Genomic DNA, 22,078 nt, shown 5'->3' with positions numbered 1-22,078 from the left:
GTAGGTCTCTAAAGCGTAGGACGTAACGCAGGACGTAGGTCTCTAAAACGTAGGACGTAGGTCTCTACAGCGTGTGACGTAACGTAGGACGTAGGTCTCTAAAACGTAGGACGTAGGTCCCTACAGCGTGTGACGTAACGTAGGACGTAGGTCTCTAAAACGCAGGACGTAGCGTAGGACATAGGTCTCTAAAGCGTAGGACGTACGTCTCTACAGTGTAGGACGTACGTCTCTACAGCGTAGGACGTACGTCTCTACAGCGTAGGACGTAGATCTCTAAAACGTAGGACGTAGCGTAGGACGTAGGTCTCTAAAGCGTAGGACGTAGGTCTCTACAGCGTAGGACGTAACGTAGGACATAGGTCTCTAAAACGTAAGACGTAGGTCTCTAAAGCGTAGGACGTAACGTAGGACGTAGGTCTCTAAAACGTAGGACGTAGGTCTCTACAGCGTGTGACGTAACGTAGGACGTAGGTCTCTAAAACGTAGGACGTAGGTCTCTACAGCGTGTGACGTAACGTAGGACGTAGGTCTCTAAAACGCAGGACGTAGCGTAGGACATAGGTCTCTAAAGCGTAGGACGTACGTCTCTACAGTGTAGGACGTACGTCTCTAAAGCGTAGGACGTAGGTCTCTACAGCGTAGGACGTAACGTAGGACAGACGTAGGTCTCTAAAACATAGGACGTAGCGTGGGACGTAGGTCTCTACAGCGTAGGACGTAGGTCTCTACAGCGTGGGAGGTAACGCAGGACGTAGTTCTCTACAGCGTAGGACGTACGTATCTACAGCGTAGGACGTACGTCTCTACAGCGTAGGACGTAGATCTCTAAAACGTAGGACGTAGCGTAGGACGTAGGTCTCTAAAGCGTAGGACGTAACGTAGGACGGACGTAGGTCTCTGAAACATAGGGCGTAGCGTAGGACGTAGGTCTCTACAGCGTGGGACGTACGTCTCTACAGCGTAGGACGTAGATCTCTAAAACGCAGGACGTAGCGTAGGACATAGGTCTCTAAAGCGTAGGACGTACGTCTCTACAGTGTAGGACGTACGTCTCTACAGCGTGGTACGTAGATCTCTAAAACGTAGGACGTAGGTCTCTAAAACGTAGGACGTAGGTCTCTGAAGCATAGGACGTAGGTCTCTACAGCGTAGGACGTAACGTAGGACATAGGTCTAGGTAGCCTTTAAAGTGCGATAGCTCCTCCCACAAAGGTCAGAAATAAAAGTTAGTCGCGTCCACGCGTAGCTATCGATAAGACGAACGCGATGATATGTGGCTCGCTTCTGGTACTCAATTTTAAATTCAGCATTTCAACCAAAAACACATTCTTAGCATCGGTAACCCTATAAACCTTTCGATCAGGTAAAACTAGGGTTATCTAGGGTTAGGGTTAGGGGCTACGGGGGTCGCACGACAATGGCGGACATATCAGATCGTAGGCCTCGGAAAGCTGGAAACGCCAACGTCAATTACTTGTCTGACGGACGTATCGTTCAAGAGCTATCGCGCGTTGAAAACTAACCCTAACCCTAGCCAATTAAGAGAACCGTAAGTCCGTGTGCTGGGAAACACATATCAGCGCGTTCGCCTCGCCGTTCTGAGTCGGAAAATGGTCTCGGTTTTTTACAGAAGATTTCTGGCGGCTAAGTGGCTAGTACACCCACTTCCCGACATCGTAGAGACACGAGACCACCACGGCTGTATTCAGCGGGAAAAAGTGAGTCTAGGGAGCCCGCTCCCGACGCTCAAAGACACTCGGAAGACCCAAAGGTCAAGCGTTGACATTTAAGGCTTTAATTTGCGGCCTCCCAGCTTTAAAATTCAATAAGATATTCAAAAAAATTGCTGTCTTCACAAACAAGACTGTTTCTAAATGTTTGAAGCGTCCCGAATCCGATGGAAGTGGTTTCGTAGCTCTCCGACACTGCTAACTCTCCGCCAAATCAAAAGAGACACGTTTTTTCAGCCCCTAGAGCTCAATTATTATTATTTTTTTTCAAACAACACATTTTCTGAATCACTTTTTCATGCCGGATTTAATGGAATTGGTCCCGTTTTCCACAACATTTCGGGGGGCTGGGGACAGGAAGTGGGCGTTTACACCCACTTCCTGACGTCGTAGAGAGATAAGACCACCACCGTTGGAATCGGGGGGAAAAAGTAAGTGGGAATACATGCCCCTTGATTGGAAAAAATCACAGGAAATATGTCCTTTTTGGATGCAAAGGTGACATTTTTACAAACTTTAGCGCCCTTTTTCACCACTTTCCCAAGGTCAGACAGTCTCGTCGTTGATATATTCGGATTCAGCGGGAAAAAGTGAGTCCAGAGAGGTATCTGTCGGATTAAAAAAAAAGAATGCACAACACTCCCTGTAGTTTGACGGTTAGCGCCACCTTTAGGCCCTTTCCAAAAGTCCTTTTGTTTCAAACAAGACATACTTTTGTTCAGAAGGTGAAGCTGAATCTGGGGAACCTGCTCCCGTCGCTCAAAGACACTCCTAAGGTCTAGGGTCAAGGTGTGACCTTGACAGGCTTCAAATGCGGCCTCCCAGCTTTACACCGGTGTGTGTGTGTGTGTGTGTGTGTGTGTGTGTGTGTGTGTGTGTGTGTGTGTGTGTGTGTGTGTGTGTGTGTGTGTGTGTGTGCGTGTGTGTGGGAGTGTGTGTGTGTGTGTGTGTGGGAGTGTGTGTGTGTGCATGCGTGCGTGCGTGCGTGAGTGTGCCATCATCAAATTCATAGAGTAGTGTGGTCACTGGTGTTTCTCAACCTTGTCAGGGCGTGACCCCATCCAAATTAATCACTTTTGAACTGGGGACCCTGACAAGAACATGGGATGCATTCCCTTTTGCTTGACTCCCGGTTCCACAGGAATAGGCCTATTTATATAGTGAAATAACCATCCATCATTTCCCATTTTTGTCTTGATCAGTGTTTGAACATGAAGTTTTATAGTAGGCTATTCTTCAATAGTATGCATTGCAATTATTTGAAAACCGTGTATTCATATTTGATGGTGTGCATGGTAAATAATTGGATGGCCAAAACACATTTATGTTTTATGTTTTACTTTTGGCTGTCTGCTAATCACAAGGTCATAAAATATCTCATATTGCTTTCTCTAGGCCCCCCCTCCCCCCTCTCTGTGTCTGTAACTGTAAAGAACCCAAACACGTTTTCTACTGAACTTTTCTATATTCTGGGTGAACAGACATTGTTATTATGACAATGTTACTTATTGTGAAACAAGTCGTTTTCCTTTGAGCCAAATGCTTTTATTTTGAAGGGAGTTTTGTGGGACATAGCTGTCGTGTATTGGTTACTGAAGTCACATGACCAGGAAGCAGGTGACGACAATACTCTATGGTGACGACAGGTAACAGAAATGTATAGGGAAACCATCCGGCAAGTCGACAGGAGCAGTCACTACAATAAAGCAACCAGAAAGACAATGTTGTGTATATGATTCAATTCAGTAAGGATATAAGAACACAACAATAGCTACCTGCGCACCGGAAAGAGGAAGTATTACATAATAACCAGACAAGAGAGAGAGGAGACGCGTGTTTTGCTGCTGCTAAAAAGTAAACCGCTTTTTGCCATTGAGACTTTCAATGATTGTTTTAGCACCCCCGAAGAGGCATAAGGTTGGTACACTTGGACTGTGTTTGCAACATACAATACAACACGTTTGTGGAGCTAAATGACCTTTGATAAAGTGCACTGTTCAGTTTTGGTATATGGAATGAAAAACGTATTTCTGCAGCAAAGGCTCACAGTGCTACAAGGATAGTGCACTATAAACCAAAGTTTGGTTTGCTACTCTTTCTGTCAAGTGTGCTGTAAAGGAAAGGTTAGAAGTGCACATGCAAAGGAAGGATTGTTATCACTGCATTTCATACATTTTGGATAAAAAGGTCTTTATTTCATGTCATTATATTTACACTTAAAAAAGGTTAAAAGAAGGTATTTCATTACTCCATAGTTAAAACAGCTGCTAAAAAGGGAAAAACTAGTTCAATATAATAAGTGCTTGGTGATGTTGAAGTCATCAATTAATTGTAATATGTTACAGTGATTCTGATTGATGGTCAAAGCCATTTAAAAAGGAAATTGTACTGTTTTGAATTAGCATGGTTTACTTTTGGAGCTTCTTGAGCTGTTAATATTTGGTACTGTCATTGCAAAAGTATGTGAAATTAACAGTATTTTTTTGTTTTTACTGTCCTGTCAGTTCTTACGGTGGTTTATGGACTTAATAAATTCACTACCATCAGTTCAAGTCTTGACCTTTGTAGCAAATAGACCCTTACACGTCCATTTGGTTCCATGTAATGTAGGTGATTTGTTCAAGGGGTATAAATTGGCAGATTGACTGAACAGGCAATTTATTTTTCAAGGGTCAACCATCTGTTTTTTTTTTACTGTGCATTTTTACTTTTGTGTTGAGGAAAGGTGTCGAGGACAGCCAGCATGCACGCAGACGTCGTCACATCCACAGGGGGAAAGGTGTGGAGGACAGCCAGCGTGCACGCAGACGTCGTCACATCCACAGGGGGAAAGGTGTGGAGGACAGCCAGCGTGCACGCAGACGTCGTCACATCCACAGGGGCAGAGGTCCACTTCTGTTTACTTCACTGCCAGCCAGGGCAATGCCAGCATGTATGAAGGAGGGTAGGTGTCTGCCATTTACATTCAGTACCACAGTACTACTACATACACAATGTTCAAGGAAAACATTAGTACTGTAGGTCTGAATAGCATGTGTGGCAGCATAATACAAGTACTTCCAGTACTTCTCTTACAATCAGATGGTGGCGTCCTTCAGGTTAGGGCTCAATTCATCCACTCTGTCTGTTCATCCATCCACACACTTTTAACATAGGATATATGGACAGAGGGTTGGTGGGCGGGCAGATCGTGGTCACAAACGTAACATCCGGACATAGGACGCACATCGTTGCTCCGATCTGTACCAAACCTGGCACAAACTCTGTTCGGGGCTGCCACCACGTTAGACGGTTAGAGGCAGGCACACACACGTGTTCAAGGGTCCTTGAGCAAGACACTGAACCCCAAATTGCTCCTTATAAGGGTGGTTGCCACCAATGTCGGAGTGATGAAAGTTTGTTTTTAAATGTAACACACATTGTATTGCACTTTTTTCTTTTCTTTTCTTACACAATTTCCTTCACTCTGTTTTCCTCAGCTATATCTCTGTGAGGCTGCTGGAGATCTGTCTTCCTCCTCCCAAGATCTTCATCAGGAACCTTGGACCATCTAAAGCCAACATGCAGCAGTTTCTATGTCAGTCGTGCTTAGATTTTTCAAAAATAGCAGACCTACAAGTTCGTAGCGCGCTATGAGCTTGTATATCTGCTATTTTTCAATAAATAAAGCATAACAAAAGGGGTTCCCCATTTGGCGGGAACCCCTTTTGGTGTTTCAAACTTTAGCTGTTGAAAAATAGCAGACCTACAAGCTTGTAGCGCGCCACTCGGTAACCACAATTAGCATTGTATTTGTGCATTTGCCAGACTGTGCTTTTTATGAAACTTTATGGATCTTGCTTCCTTGTTTCTCACTGTATGTAGTTAAAAACATGCACAAGCCATACATGACATTTCATTGGCCGAAAGTAGCCGGGTAGACGTACAGTATTACTGATGTCATCTCAGCTATCATTTTAGGCCGTTGAAGTTTCAGGTTTGGTAAAAATGAGAGGGGACTCAAGGAAATAAGCAAGGAATTGAGGTGCCACCTGTGTCATTGATGGGGATTGAAATCTTGTTGTGTGTAATGACTCGTATCCCAAGTCCCAGGGCTGTGTGTTCCAGACCAACTGCTGTGTTGTAATGGTCAGCTTCCTAGATGGAAGGCTTTGGTCAGTGAACTAGCTACTGACGAACAGTCAGACACACTAAAGACAAATACATGTACAGTGACAAATAGACATGGTCACACACTTGACACATACGTAAGGTTACCTTGCTGGCTAGCAAATCGCAGTCTTTAGTGAAAAGTTGCTCAGAGAGATGCAAAATAGGAGATGATCATTGATGCGCCCTGTCCAATCCAGTGTACAACCAGTTACTTACAAACTATAACGGCACAATATGGTTCCTTAGCAGTAGCACCTTGTCCGCTCCCCAGTATGTGTTAGTTATTGCCCACTGTTCTGCGTTGTAATTTTGTTAAATTTGTAAGCTTTAAGGCTGTTCTCGTTTTTGTTTGTGCCTCCTACACACATGTGTGTAGCTTGTATGATCTACAAGCTCATAGCGCGCCACCGAGTGGCGCGCTACGAGCTTGTAGGTCTGCTGTTTTTGAAAAATCGAAGAACGACTGACATTTTTAGAATCTGATCTCAGGTCAGAATGGGTTAATCAGACCAGTGTGTGTCCAGTGGAAACCTCGTATGAATCTGATCTCAGGTCAGAATGGGTTAATCTCTAGGCGTTGTGTTTTGCTTGGTCAAAGGAGCACTTCATCCATTTTCAACAGTGGTGTCTTGCTCGTAGAACGCAGTACCATGCCGTGGTGACCACGCTAGAACGTCCCGTCCCGTCCCCCTAGATTCAAGAGAAGATCATCCACCTCGGGTCACCAGACTTTCCAAAACGCACCACGTGCCCTGCAGTGGTCTAGGTTTACTGGCGGTGGGCGCGGCCCCCTATTTTCACACGTCGTGTATACGTATAACAACAGGTTAAAACTGTTTACCTGAACGCACGTTCTCACACGCGGTAAAAGCAACACAGCGCAGCAGTATGGCTCCAGTAGGCTACAGCTTCTGTGGTGTTCTGCACGCAACGATAATGCCTCCTCCACCGTCGAAGCAGAGATTTGTCCGATTCCAAAGCAAACGTTTTAGTTTCGCTATATACTGCAGCACAGTAAAGAAGTTTGTCTGACTATTTTAAGTCTACTTTTGTGTTTGTGTGTCTAAAACTCTCACACACTATAAATAATACACTAGGCTTAGGCTATCAGCTGCATGCCATGCACACATGTACTGTAGGCGCATGCGCACCTTCTTGCTCGTGACATCATGGAAGAAAAAAAAAAACACCATTAAAACACTGATTTTCAATCAGTGCCTCTCTTCAATTTGTGTGTTTCAGATACAACAAACGCATCAACGACATAAGAGAATGCAAGGAACAAGCACTGTCTCATGCGTACGTATCCTAATCTCTCTTTGCCCTCCATCTCTTAATCTGCCTCTATCTGTCTATCTATCCATCCATACATCCTTCTCTCTTGTCTTTGTCTCTTCTCGCCTTTCCCTCTTTCTCAACCTGCTATCCTTTTATCTTGCATGCTTTTGCACTTGTTTAACCACTTTCTCTAATTGGCCACTCATTCCTCCATCCATTAGTCTTTTAGTCCTGCATCCCTTCACTTTTTAATCACTTAAACCTTATGCTTTTACGCCCCCTGATGTTTTCACGCTACACTAATAATATCTGTGTGTTCACCCCAGAAAAGGGATGGAAGAAAAAATGCTATTGAGAAACATTCCACTTATTGGCTGTCTGGGCCAGTTTCTTTGGCCAATGTCAATGGGCTGACATTACTGACCCTACCAAAATCCATTTAAGGTTTTAGTATAAAACAAAAAAAATATATAGTATGACCAGTTATTGAACTAGTAAAGGTAAAATATTTAATTCCTCCCCTGCTCAACCACCTGCCTTCTCTCCTCTTCTGTCAGTGGTACTCTCATCTTACCATGTTGTCCCGAAGGTGATAGAATATATAATTGAATGATGTGTCATTGGGCATCATCTATGTGTTTGATGTGCAGAGGCTCCATGCACAGAGAGAGACGCAAGTTTCTCCGCTCTGCTCTGAAGGAGTTGGCTACCGTCCTTGCTGACCAGCCTGGACTCCTGGGCCCAAAGGTAATATATAATGTCAACTTAACCCATTCTTGGGGTGGGAACCCCTTTTGGTGTTTTTAACTAAGCATTATGTTATGCTTTAGCTATTGAAAAATAGCAGATCTACAAGCTCATAGCGTGCCACCGAGTGGCGCACTACGAGCTTGTAGGTCTGCTATTTTCTTATTTTTATGATCAGTACTTTATTTTAGATTTTTTACAAACGCATACAACAGACAACCTAAAATACAGACACAAGCAACAACAGCAGAGTACGTATTCATGGACAGACAAGATAGATAAGAAAAAATTGAAAATAGTTTACATTATTTAGACGACCAAACGCAGCATCATCAACCGTATCATAATGTGTAGTAATACAATAAACAATCAAGAGGGCATTGCCTGACCATGGATCACACCAAGGGACCTGCAACATGACTGAGGAACACGTCCCACTTCAGATCATATTTTAGGTCTGCTATTTTTGAAAAATCGTAAGGCACAAATCTTTGAATATATATTCTTTCAGAGCGAACGTTTTTTATTTATTCCGACGTCAGGCCTGGGTTAAAGAGTCGTGCTGCAATATTTGTATATTCTATGTTATGGAGTTCCTGTGGAGAGCCAGAAGTACAGGACCACAACGTTAGTACTGCGAATAATAATAATGGTGATTCCTGATCTGGTACTGGTACCCAGTTTATACAAGCTCAAAATCTGGGCATTTGAAATCACGCAATGCTTTAGCGCTTTGTCCCTTACTCCAAGTTGTGCATTGTGGGATTGGGATAATGCCTTTTCAATCGGGGCCAGAATACGTTATCACACAGTTTATTAAGGGAATACATTATGTTCTGATAACTAGTGTGACTCTGTCTTCTTATAAACCTAATGATTTAAGATGAACTTTTCTACTTTCTATTTAACACCTGCATGAGTTGGCCCTATAATGTTCTGATGAAGATAATGATACCAAAGTAGTGTGTTTTTTCTTTGTACAGTAGGTGTTCTCTCTTTTACTCTGTGTTCTCCACCTGCAGGCGCTGTTTGTGTTCATGGCATTATCGTTTGCCCGTGATGAAATCATCTGGCTCCTTCGTCACGCCGACAACATCCAGAAGAAAAGTACAGATGACTTCATAGACAAGTAAGCAAACACACACACACACGCACAATAATACACACACACTGATACATGATCGCACACAGTAATGTGTGTTTGGTTGCTATGTATATAATGGAATGTACATCGCTAGGCACGACAGAATTGTTGACCTATTAGCTAAGTTCATATGTTTCATCATCTGCCAAAATGTATAAGCACTCGTATGTTTTAACTGCCATGTTCATGTAGCCAGACTCAAATCACACTGTCGTGTGGTATTTGAGTCTATGATGATTTCAGATGTCACAGCTAATACACCAGATATTGTTGGTGTTGATGACAGTAGAGAAGTGACCATTTTGGAAGTGGCATGTACATTTGACCACAGTCTGGAAGAGGCATTCCTTACCAAGGTGCTTAAGTACCAGCGTCTTAAAGATGCTATTATACAGCTTGGCTACAAATGTAAACTACTTGTGTTCATATTTGGAAGCCTTGGTAATGTCCATAAATCAGTCGTGAGGTGCCTGCAGATTGCAGGCATGCCCAAGCTGAGAGCTGATCAGGCATCGGCAAAATTCTGTTCAGTGTCTGCAATAATTGGCAGTCGCCATATATGGAGAAGGCGATGCCCGTGATCTGTATCCTGAAGCACTTGTTGTAGAGTTTTCCAAGTTTGCGCATCCACTATTGTTTGTGTTCAAGAATTTCTTGTTAAGTGTGTGTGTGTGTGTGTGTGTGTGTGTGTGTGTGTGTGTGTGTGTGTGTGTGTGTGTGTGTGTGTGTGTGTGTGTGTGTGTGTGTGTGTGTGTGTGTGTTACAGACACATAGCAGAGTTGATCTTCTACATGGAGGAGCTGAGGGCCCATGTGAGGAAGTATGGTCCAGTCATGCAGAGGTACTACGTTCAGTATCTATCTGGTTTCGATGCTGTGGTGCTCAACGAACTGGTGCAGGTACACACACACACACACACACACACACACACACACACACACACACACACAAGCATTGAAAATGTCAGTGGGACAATCTTAATTAACGGGGGGAAGGGGGTTACTGAAACTACCCCTACCACCCATGGTTTCATATTCCTAATATTTATTTGTATGACAATGATGAATAATGGCTAAAGGAACATGCATCGATAACATTAATCACAGTAAGAATGGAACTTGTTTTTTCTATGCTAGAACCTCTCTGTGTGTCCAGAAGATGAATCAATCATCATGTCTTCCTTCGTCAACACGATGACCTCTCTCAGCGTCAAACAAGGTAAACATAAACTACTGTACTGTAAATCATGGTTTGAGGTAATCATGTATGATCATTTAACCCTGAGAGTGTACAATTGCAACAGGTCATTCTTTCTTTATACAGTCTTTCAGTTCAATTAACCCATTTAGGCCTGAGGTCGAAATTAAAAAAAAAGTCTTCAAAATCCTGACGGCTTTCTGAAATGTTTCTGTTTCAGTTGTGCTCAATATTTCATGTCAAGGAAAGGACCCCAATATGAAAATATGTTGTTCCAGGGACCCCAACACAGAAGCAAAGAATTGAGTTAAAATGTTCACTCTGTAACAATATATATTCAAAGATGTGAGGCACATTTTCACCATTTAAAAGAAATAGCAGACCTACAAGCTCGTAGAGCGCCACTCGGCGTGAGCTTGTAGATCTTGTATAACATAAAAGGGGTTCCCGCGCAAAATGGGTTAATACTGGAATGTACTGTGTTTATATTATGCCAAAAACTGTTTCATGGTTTCTCTCTCTCAAAAAAATCTAAAAGGAAAAGAAAAACCTGGTACAACAGAATAACATTCATAAGCCAAACGCCAGCAGACAGTAAACATCAAAGATTAAATGCTTATGTCCATGTCAGCTCAGTGTTGTGGAATATAATTATTGAAGGATGATGTGATGTGTGTGAATATTGTTTTAAAAATAACATCAAACACAGTGTTGTGGTAATTTTGCACATGCTTGTTCCTTATAGTGGAGGATGGAGATGTGTTTGACTTCAGAGGCATGAGACTGGACTGGTTCAGATTGCAGGTACACACACACACACACACACACACACACACAACTTGATACCAACTACATGTTATTCAGGAACAAATTGTATCGAACGAATTTGCTATATTTTCAAGATGTCTCTGGGCAAGCTGGATATTATGCGTTTATATTGTCAAACATATTTTGTGTAAATGTCTCCTTTTTTTCAAATTCAATGTCAATTCATGATCATGTCAATCAGAGATCAGCGGATGAGCTTTTTTGTCACCCGAATCCGAGTGTGCATATTTATAATCCGCCTGTTATCCCACCGCATAAATGACTTAATCCAATTTATATATCCGCAACCACCCGAAATCCGCTGCAGGGATATAGCCAATCTACAAGTTCAAGGAAAAATACTACTAACGCACGCACGCCGAGATTTGGTGCCTTTTAAAAAAAAACTATATTATAAGCCTATAGATAGATGTCATTAGTTTGTTTCCGTTTTAAAAGTTATAAAACCTATAGATGGATGCCATTCATTTATTTCCAGCATTATTTCACCCGCGGTTTATCCGATATTAATTAATAATATATTCTTTTGACCCAAACTGCGGTTAACCGGCTAAATCCGCCATCCGCTGGTGTCTAATGTCAATACAATACAATACACAATGGTGCTATAGTCTTCCGTTTGTCGTTCTCTTGTTTCTGATTCCTCAGACTTATTGCCACTTTCTTTGCATTTCGGTTCATCCCTACTTCCTGTTTTCCTTTTCCTCATTCCCTCTTCGTTTCCATCCAACCTGCCTTTCTTTCCCTGTTCATTTGGTTCGTTCCCTTCTATTCCATCTTTCTGTTCTTTATTCGCTCCCACCATGTCTCCTCTAGGCGTATACCAGTGTTTCTAAGGCCAGTCTGGGTATAGCAGACCACAGGGAGCTGGGGAAGATGATGAACACCATCATCTTTCACACCAAGATGGTGGACTCACTGGTGGAGATGCTAGTGGAGACCTCTGACCTCTCCATATTCTGGTGAGAGACACACACACACACACACACACACACACACACACACACACACACACACACACACACACACACACACACACACACACACACATTCACAGACCTAAAGTCAGATGACTTTAAGTGACATTTATCTTTGTGGCAGCAAATGATAAATAATGGCTGATGGCATATTGCATCCGTGATTCATTGTTGTGAGCTACATTGATTTGTATTGTTGTTACCACACACACACACACACACACACACACACACACACACACACACACACACACACACAAGCAAACACATTGTTGAATGTGTACACAACAAACTACAGTAAGTACAGAATTGGCAGAGAAACTATTCAAAACACTCAAATACCATGCCTGGTATTTTAAAGAATCTGAAACAACGTTATGTTATGTAGTATGTTCAGTCCAGATGAGAGTAATGAGAACAATATTGGTGTGTATAGTGTATAATGTGAAGTAATAACTTAAACTTTATAGATGTCTTTCTATTCAAGGTGCAGTTAATTCTAATTTAAAAACGTACTGCTAGAAACCTGGACGTTTCTTTGGATGCTGACCTTAGTTTAGCCATAGATTAGAACAAAACTTTAAAGTTTTACTCACATTTTAGTTATCTGAAATGTTTAGTGTTAGTCTAGTTTTAGTCGACTTAAAGGTAATAGGATTTTAGTCGACTAAATCTACAGTTGATTTTGTCGACTAAAATGTGTTTTGGCAGGCCTTGATGGCGTTGCAAATGCCTGATTTTACTCTTGGTTGTGGCTGAAAATAGCTGTGACGCATTGTGAGCTTGTAGATCTGCTATTTCCAGAGCGCAACCAAACATAAAAATGACTCATCTTCTTTTTTTTTTCTTGTACACTAGTCCCCTCCTTAACATTTTGGTCTGGTAGTCGACGACCATTCTTTGTCATAGTTTTTTTAGTCGACAAAATCAACACTGGGCCCACATCTCACTGTTCTGTTCTGGGCTGGTTCTCTCAGGGTGTGCTGCGGATCCACTTCATGGAGGCTCAGGACCTACTGGGTAAGGACCGCTTCCTGGGAGGTCTGATCAAAGGCAAGTCGGACCCGTATGGAGTCCTCCAGCTGGGAACCCAGCTCTTCCAGAGTAAAGTCATCCATGAGACCGTCAACCCTAAATGGAACGAGGTGTACGAGGTATAAGCACACAACCTGCTCTACTGTATGCGTTAGGAACGGGTTAGGAAATGATGTGCAATGCTACTGTATATGATGCTAAAAGATCTATACGCGTTATGTCTCTGTCAGTCTGTTTGTCTAACCAATATATTTGCATTTTTTTTATTTGAGCATAACACAAAAGGTTTGGTAGATTGTTGTTGTTGTTGTTGTTTTTGTGGTATTTCGAAAAATAAATGAAACTGTTCAAAAACATGCAAACAAATTGTCTAAAATACATTTAGCAGATACTGTATTTCCTCCACACATGTTTGTTTATATATGTTTTTAATAACATTTTCCCATTCTCAACCTTCCCTGTTATGCATGGCTTTATCACATAACTGACATCCTTATGAATGGCTTTTCCGTATTTTTTTCCCCCTCCGTCAGGCTCTAGTGTACGACCACACAGGAAAGATGCTGGAGATAGAACTGTTTGACGAAGACACCGATAAAGATGACTTCCTGGGACGGTACTGCACTGTACTTTTAATCTGTACAATCAGCTCACAGGAGTATGATCAATACTATGCTTGATGTACCTCTCTCTCTCTCTCTCTCCCTCTCCCTCTCCCTCTCCTTCTCCTTCTCCTTCTCCCTCTCCCTCTCTCAATATGCACATGAAACCTATTCCGATGAGATTAGTTTTACCTAAGCGGGTCCTGTAATTGGAAATATGATCTAATGCTGACTGCCTGGAATGTAAAACCTCCAGACATCTCTTCGTACATGAGTATGGCTGAGAACGAGGCTAATATGCGCCAGGGTGCCCCAAGTCAATAAAAAGTCTATTTGAAGCAGAAATGGTGGATTTACACTTTGCAAATACAAGCCACACCATGGTTGAACTCTCCTTCCATCCGCTGCTGTCAGTGCTGTGGGACCTGTTTGACCAGCCTACTAGTTGATTACTTTGGAGAATTACCTTTGAAAGTGAAGGAAACGGTGTAATTATACAATAGGTGCTGAACTTTTCAAGTCACCAGAGTTAAAAAGAAATCACACCTGTGTGAAGTGAGCGGTGCAACTGTACCGTGTGGGGGTCCCTGGGGGGAACATCCAGACCCCCAGAAACACGCCCAGGGGGCCTGGCCGGTTCCGGCTAGCCGCCTCGCGTCCGAAACGGTCGAGAAAGGACAGAGTTAACGGGCAACATCAGCAGATTACAGCAGATTTGCAGCTTTGTCAGATTCCATTTGGCTATGACTGCATTCCAAATTTTGCGGGCCCTGGGTAGGCAACCCGGCTTGAGGGCACTTTTCTAGTTTTTCCATCAAATTGCCAAACCATTTCTATCTGACACCTCTTGAATTAGTGATTTGATAAGCAGGTGATTTGCTTCGACCTGCTTTCAAAAACATACAGTATTGAATCGTTAATTATTCAGAAGCCTTCAGCTGTACTGTTGTGACTTTCTCCAAATGGTTTTGTGTTTGTGACTTGATTGCAGTCTGGTGATTGACATGGCTGAGCTGCAGAAGGAGCAGAAGGTTGAAGAGGTATTCTGCAGACTTCATTTTGTTTTGTTTTTTCAGTCATTTGCATTTTAGATGTTTTTTCTTTTAATTATATTGTCTATAATGGGATGCAGATGGGGGTAATTTGCCATGAAGAACAATTCCCTCACTATCCCTTAGTTTTTAATGATAGGATTTGCATAAGTTTTATTGCTTGTTTTTGTATTGTATCATTATTTTGATTTTGATTGTGGTACTGAATGTGATTATGCTGTACTGTGTGTCTACAGTATATGTCTGCCTATCAGTATACTTGTCTGCCCGCCTGTCTCTGCTCATATCTCAACTTTATCTAATAATGAATCCGTCACATATTAACTTATGGGCTGGGTGAGTTATTTTGAAAGGCTGTATGAGTTACGGTTAACCATCGTTGTTTTCTCTGCCCAGTGGTTTGTGATGGATGAAGTTGCAACAGGAAAGCTGCATCTCAAACTGGAGTGGCTGTCTCTGCTGTCCACTCCAGAGAGATTAGACCAGGTAAGACTGTCAGTTTTATTTCCCTTGGCGTTCAGTGGTGACGGCATCCAGTAAAACAAAAAACACCAGCACTCACAGAAAGTCCTGATAGGCAATTACGCTGAACATTTCGGGCCGTAGCCCTCCTCCAGCGTGATAAATTATTATCATACTGAGAACGGCTCCGGACAAAACGCCCCCGCTATGCTGCAGTGCTACTATACATGGATCAAATGAATTGAGCGTGTGTGTGTGTGTGTGTGTGTGTGTGTGTGGTTTAGACAAATCTTTCATCAATTCAAATCCATTCCAACATTTTTCAAAAGTATTTCATAAATGAAATCAGAAAACGTATAATTTCCATACATTTTTTTAATAAATATACATTTAAGAAGTAGCGAAAATAGCAAGATATACAAGCACACAATGCATCGTACACTCAGAGTTATGGGGGTCCTAGAGTTTGAGAACCACTCCACACTAAATGGAACGGAACCTTAATTACTACCTTAATCGGTAACACCTGCGAAGGAAGTAGGGAAGCTGCCTGGAAGTAGGAGGAGTCATTCTGTGTGCATAGAGCCCATTGAGCGGTGAGGATGCAGTAACGTCCAGCTGCTGTCTCTCCACAGACTCTGACCAGCATCAAGGCAGACAGGGCAGGTCACGCCAACGATGGTCTGTCCTCAGCTCTGCTGGTCGTGTTTCTGGACTCTGCTCGCAACCTGCCGGTAAGTCAGACCGATAGAAACCTGAGATGCACTAGTAGTAGTAATGTCCAGAGAGATGACGGGATTGATTTCATGGTGATGAATACGTTTTCTATACATTTAGAGCAAGTCGATGGGAAATTACAACTGGAAAATTTTCATTCATATGAAGTCATGTATTGCATATTATGTAATACACTAAACATCCATTTCAGAAGTATCATACTGAAATCTTTTTTTTTTTATATATATTTATTTTATTTGTATTTATTTCTTGGCTACTCATTGTTATGCCTTACACACAGAACCCAGCCAAATATAAATTGCAAATATGTCTTGTTCTTGTTTGTTATAAATAACATATCAGGTGTAACTGAATTTTATTTTGGACAAATTTGTGGCTGTCAGCTGTACACTACATTGTATTTAACCACTTAAAAACCCTTTACTGTATCTGTGTAGCTAGGTCTGCTACTTTTTTTCTAAATCTCTTCGCCAATATTAGCTCACAATGCATGACGTTGCAACCCGTTGTGAGCTTGTAGATTATTCTCGCTGGATGTTCACCCCAGAATAGAGGCGCTAGGGTTTAAGGGCTCAATACATACCTGTAGTTGTGATTGTTAAAGTATCTGCACACTACATTGTGTTTTATATAGTGTTCTGGCTGTAAGCTGTACACAATAGTTTTTATTTGAATGGGTATTTCACTTTAAAACACTTACTGGAATCATTCTAATGTCAACTCTGCTCTTGTGTGATAGACTCCAGATAGTTTTTTTAAGTTGCTTGATTCTATATTTAGGTATTTGATATTCCTCTGATCAGGAATCCCGCACACTGTCTTCACTTACAGAACTTTATATAAGCAGCAGCAGCAACGTTTTGGTCGGTCAGACTTTCTTCGGGCTATTTAAATAAGATTCTGTAAGTGAACATGAAGACGGTGTGCTGGATTCCAGTTTTTTCCTATACTCTTCCAGTTAATTTATCCGACGCACCTGTCCCCCGTACAGTAGGTGTGCATAAGGACTTGGTCCTTCTATGTTCACTTGCTCTTATATAGGCCCATTCAAGCCTTTATGGATTTATTTTAAACTAGAGAAAAAACATTGTATTTGATATTGTTGCAGGTGTTAGACTGTTGTGTGCTAGTCTACAATCTCCTTGGTCTCTTTGCTATCTTTATACTTTACTTTCTTCCTTACTTTTCTGCTTTATCCATCTCATCGTAAAGATGCAGGACATGGGACTAAAGGCCATAGCTTTTGAATGTTAAAAGTGTTTGAAGCGTAAACATTCAGCTCCCATTCAGACAACCCCTGCCATGCTCCCATTCAGACGTGTCCCTTAATATACAAGTTGATTAACTTAAGTTAAACAAATAATACTATTAATGGTATGTTCAATGACTAACTGTCAGTTTTAAACTACCAGGCTTTCTCATGTTAATATGTATTTCATGATTCCATAGCAGATTGATTTCATAGCAGATTGATGATTCCATAGCAGAAGCCTGACTTGCCTCTTTTCAGCCTCTTTTTCTTCTTCTTTTGCTTCTCCTCTCTGCTTCCTCTTCCTCCTCCTCCTCTTCCTCCTGTGAAGAGTGTGTTCGAGGGGAACTTGGGCTCTGGGTTCCTCAAAGAGAGGCGTGCGGCTGGGCTGGTGTTCTGTGAGAACACTGCTTCTCTCTATAGGAGCCTCTTTGTGAGTCCATTGGCTGTTTGTCTGCTTGAGGGTTTCTAATGAATGTGTGTGTGTTTCAAATATGCCGTCTAATTTATGCCATTTTTGTCGAGCGACGTTTGACGAAAGGGTCATGTGACAAATGATGAATTGGCCTTAATGTCACAGTGTGAGGTTGTTGTTTTTTATTATCGTGTGATTATTTTGTGTGTGTGTGTGTGTGTGTGTGTGGGTGTGGGGATTGAAAGCATAAAGACTTTAACCTTTAACCTTTAATGCTTGAATTACTACTATGTCATTAATTGTGCAAATAGTTTGAACTTTAATCAAATTGCCTATAATGTGCAGTATCTTAGCAAATACAACAAAGTTAACAAACTGAGAAGTAGGACCAAATGTGCAGGGCTTCTAGTTAGAAAACTCTAGTTAAAGCAAACCACCACTGTATTACTACCACTGATCAAAGCTGCATCGGATCAGTACTTTTGAAAGTTATTTTAGTTCATGCCTGTCATCTTACAGGACACTCTAGCAACAACAGTTCAATTAACCTCAGCCATCGTCACTGTCGGGTGGAAACCTGCATGTCCAAAAACAAAACCGTTACATTTGAAAATGTATAATAATAATTCATAATAATAACAACCTGTTTGATTGATCCAATGTAGTTATTAGTCACAAGCTCCTGTTTTTTTCTCTCCCTTTTCACTGGTTCGATATTTATTATGCCCACATCACAGACGCACTTAACCACTTTCACTTTAAAGAAGAATACAGGTGTACAAGCTCATTCGCATGATCTCGATACAAGCTCGTAGAACAGCTATTCTTGCTACTTGTGTACGACATTGTAGTAAGATGAACTACTGTAGGGTCTTAATTTACCCCCCCCCCCCCAAAAAAAAACCCCCATAAAAAGTTGAAATATGGAGATACTGTGTGAGGTTTTCTGCCCGACAGCAGCAACGATATCTATTTTCTTTAAAGAAAGGAAAGGAAGGAAAATAAATGAATATGGGAGCACATTAGATTGTATTTTGATGGTATTATGGAGTCCGCGGAGGATGAATTATTAGTGGATTGCCATCCCTCCATCCTACTTGTTTTCCCCCACATGGATGGGTTTACCCCTCGGATCTCCATGGCTACGCCCCTTTACACTCTCGATAAACATTGTGTAGTGTGCATGACAACACATGTTTGTGTGACTTTTCAACAACCTAGGTTAATAACATATTCACAAAAAGACCGTTAAGTATGTTATAACCTATCTATCAGTAATGCAACATGCACATTTTCAAGTAATACCACTGCCAAGTTCCAACACATAATGATGTGGTTGTTAACTGATTCATAGTAACATGTGTCAAATGCCACACAATTTTTTGTGTAATTGTACCACCAGGGGGCAGCAAACGTATGATCCAATCTCCATGGCTAATATGGGGATTCTGAGGACATGGGCTTAAATCCTATATACTTAGTTGTGTGATTATTTTATAGCTGATCTATATGCTCGGGAACATGTAGCATCAAGGATGCCAGAGTTTAATTTGGTTGACCTAATGACAAAATAGTTTTGATTACCTTCACTATGTGACAAGAATATTGCAAGCAGTTTTACCTCTTGTAATGTGTGCAAATCCTTTAAAGGACCACTTGACCACTTTTCAATCTATCTTCATATAATTGACATCATCAACAGGGAATCCAAGCTAATAGAAACTGCAGTCTTTCTATTCCTGAAAAGTTGCAATGCGATAATGGAAGCCATCATTCTCGCGATAATAAAAATCTAAATATTTGTTTCTTTTTTTAAAGATCTGCGTAACAATGATGTCACTGGTGGACGGGTTTCTGAACTGCCCCCAGCCCTCCTATGATACACATACCGAGTAGAAAAAAATTGTGGTATTCTATCATGAACATTATAGTGAGGACCAATTATATGAAGATGGGTTGAAAAGTGGTGAAGTGGTCCTTTAAGATGATGCTAAACCAATTTGTCTTGTACTGTCCATTAAACATTATGCACTCACTGCGTAGTGTTGTTGTCACACAAGAGTAATGGTGATCAAAGGGGTTAGGAAACCAACATTTATTCATTTTAAATGTAGCCCTCCATCCCTGAGAAGTCACTGATTTGTCATGCATTAGACTAATGGAACAGAAGCTTAGACCAATCCTTTCATTAGATCAGTGATGACCTCAGGGATGTAAGGCATAGGTCAGATAATTTGAAGGCACCCATTTTGAATAATTGCATCTAAAGTGTATTTTACTCCAGTCTATCGGCACATTTTTATAGCCGTTTAACCACTTGATCCCGAGCATCCATATTCTTATTCTGGGGAGAACATTAGCCAAAAATAGGCGTCCCAAGGGTCCAGTTAACTAAGTCTAGAGGGTTTAAGTGGTTAAAAACAATATAAATTGTCCAGATTTGTTGCCATGGTTTCAAAGTGCTTAAAGCAGAGGTGGATTCAGCACTAATAAAACATTTGTATTGTCAGCTAATCATTTCACGAATATCATGTCCGTTCTTCCCCCTCTGCTCTGCAATACGGTCCATTCGTATTGGTTCAACTTCTAACCAATGACTTTGTGTTGTGATCTTGGCTCCATGTTTAAATGTTTAAATGCATTAACCATGTGATCATCCTTGTTGTCTTACCGTCTGTCTCACATTATGTTTGGTGGTGGTGGTGGTGGTGGTGGTGGTGTGTCAATCATCAATAACCTTCTTCCTTGTCCTTCATCTTGCACGTCCTCCCGTCTCCACTCCCTAATAACCCGGGTGGTGCGTTTGTGTTTGTGTTTGTGTTGCTTCTCTTCCTATCGTGTCACTGGGGAAATCAAAGCGCAATCCGTTAGAGTTCAACTCTGAGGGGCTGAAGAAGGCCTCAGTCAGTAAAGCCATCAAGGTAACATGACATCAACAGAGCACACTTAACCTTTAAGATACAGACAGACTGAAAGATAGACAGACGGAAAGATAGACGGGGAGAGAGAATGCTCACATGCATTAACTACAGGCACAGTCATACCCGATTCATACTGTATGCACGCTCGTTGCCGTTTATGCATGTGTACATGTACAGTACCTAGATATAAACCACACACTGTCCAGTACATGCATGCACTCCAATGACGTACACATACTGACATGTGTACACATGTGCGCACACACACCCAGTGCAGATTGAGATAATTCCAGATTGTAGGCTTCAGCTATCTTCAAGGAGAGACCAAATTCAATGATTAGATTATCATTGTCAGATTTTGATCTTTCAGACTAGGGTTATGTATTTGGACTCATGTACTAGTTTCAGGAAATTGTCCCCCATGTTGCATTCAAAATGTCTTGCCAGTTGACTCCAGTTACTGACCACTGCTGTGAAATATCATTAATCAACTCACAAACTAAATCATTTAACAAGCTCTTGTAAATAACGGTGTTTTCTAGTAAGCTAATCAATAATCATGATCCACTAAGCCGATCAGTCCGTTGAAGACTTAACTTTTCTTCAAATCTGAAATGATTTCTGGGATGTCTGGTGTTTAGAGCTCTAGTTTTCTCCTTCACGAACTTTCTCTGTAATTATATGTTTTTCTTATAAATTACATTTTACCATTTAGAACTCAAATGTGAGATGTAGTTGACGTTGTAGGTATATTGCATATATTATATAACGTTTTTATTATAACATAAACAGAGTTTTCAATGGCCTACCAGTAGGTAAGATATTGTAAGTACCGGTAAATACAATACTAAGTGTCAGCATTATCAAGCATGTCTCTTTTATCAAAGAGACGTACTGTATATAGCTTCTATGAAGGTTTTCAATTACAACATCGAGTTTATAAAGGTGTTGCCCTATGTGCCTTTATTGATCCCACAGGGGGAAGTTATAGTGACTAAGTCTTATCGCTCATTTGTTTTATTTTGCTATTGCTTTTCTGCAGTCTGGTAAAAAAGTGAGCAGCGACCCAAGTCCATTTGTCCAGTTCACGGTTGGACACAAATCCTTTGAGAGCAAGGTAAGACCAACATCAAACCAAACCATTCTACAAAACACATTCATTAGGGGCGATTCACACCATGGTCCCGGGTGCGCACTCGGGCCCACTTGGCAGATGTTGCGGTAGTGTGAATGATGCGTACCGTTCCCGGGAGCGGATCACCCAACCGTCCCCGGGACCGCATGGGGGGGCAGGTCTCTGGACCGTTGAAGTGTATTCAGATACAGATCGTTCCAATGTGAATGCATGCGTACCTAAAGAAGGAAGTGGACTGTTTTTTTTAGAACGTGACATGATCTCTAGTCGACGAGCCAAGCGTCAACAAAAAAAAACAGACGCTGCACGGCGCATAACACCAGCGCATTTCTCAACGCCGCCCGTCTCCTGTTTAATCTGCATATACGCGCAGCACCGCAGTACGCGCTGATTCTGCGGACTACATGTGGCTC

At 41.7% G+C, this 22,078-nt stretch overlaps 1 protein-coding gene across 1 annotated transcript; it reads left to right on the top strand.

Annotated features, from left to right (window-relative positions):
- Positions 1-3,401: 3,401 nt before the first annotated feature.
- Positions 3,402-21,647, top strand: LOC308312153 (extended synaptotagmin-2-B-like; the record flags this gene model as incomplete). Its single annotated transcript, XM_080794548.1, has 16 exons — positions 3,402-3,650; positions 4,459-4,677; positions 5,213-5,310; positions 7,128-7,184; positions 7,814-7,910; positions 8,933-9,039; positions 9,821-9,953; positions 10,191-10,272; positions 10,997-11,055; positions 13,034-13,210; positions 13,625-13,707; positions 14,685-14,733; positions 15,142-15,231; positions 15,843-15,941; positions 20,468-20,530; positions 21,573-21,647. Coding segments are annotated over exons 5-16 (1,107 nt in total), but the record flags the coding sequence as incomplete, so codon positions are not given.
- Between the last annotated feature and the right edge of the window lie 431 nt (positions 21,648-22,078).

Source organism: Protomyctophum bolini, assembly GCF_963924005.1.
Source record: "Protomyctophum bolini genome assembly, contig: SCAFFOLD_225, whole genome shotgun sequence".
Taxonomy (NCBI): Eukaryota; Metazoa; Chordata; class Actinopteri; order Myctophiformes; family Myctophidae; genus Protomyctophum; species Protomyctophum bolini.
Note: the sequence above shows the minus strand (reverse complement) of the source record. Positions and strands in the feature narration are given on the sequence as shown.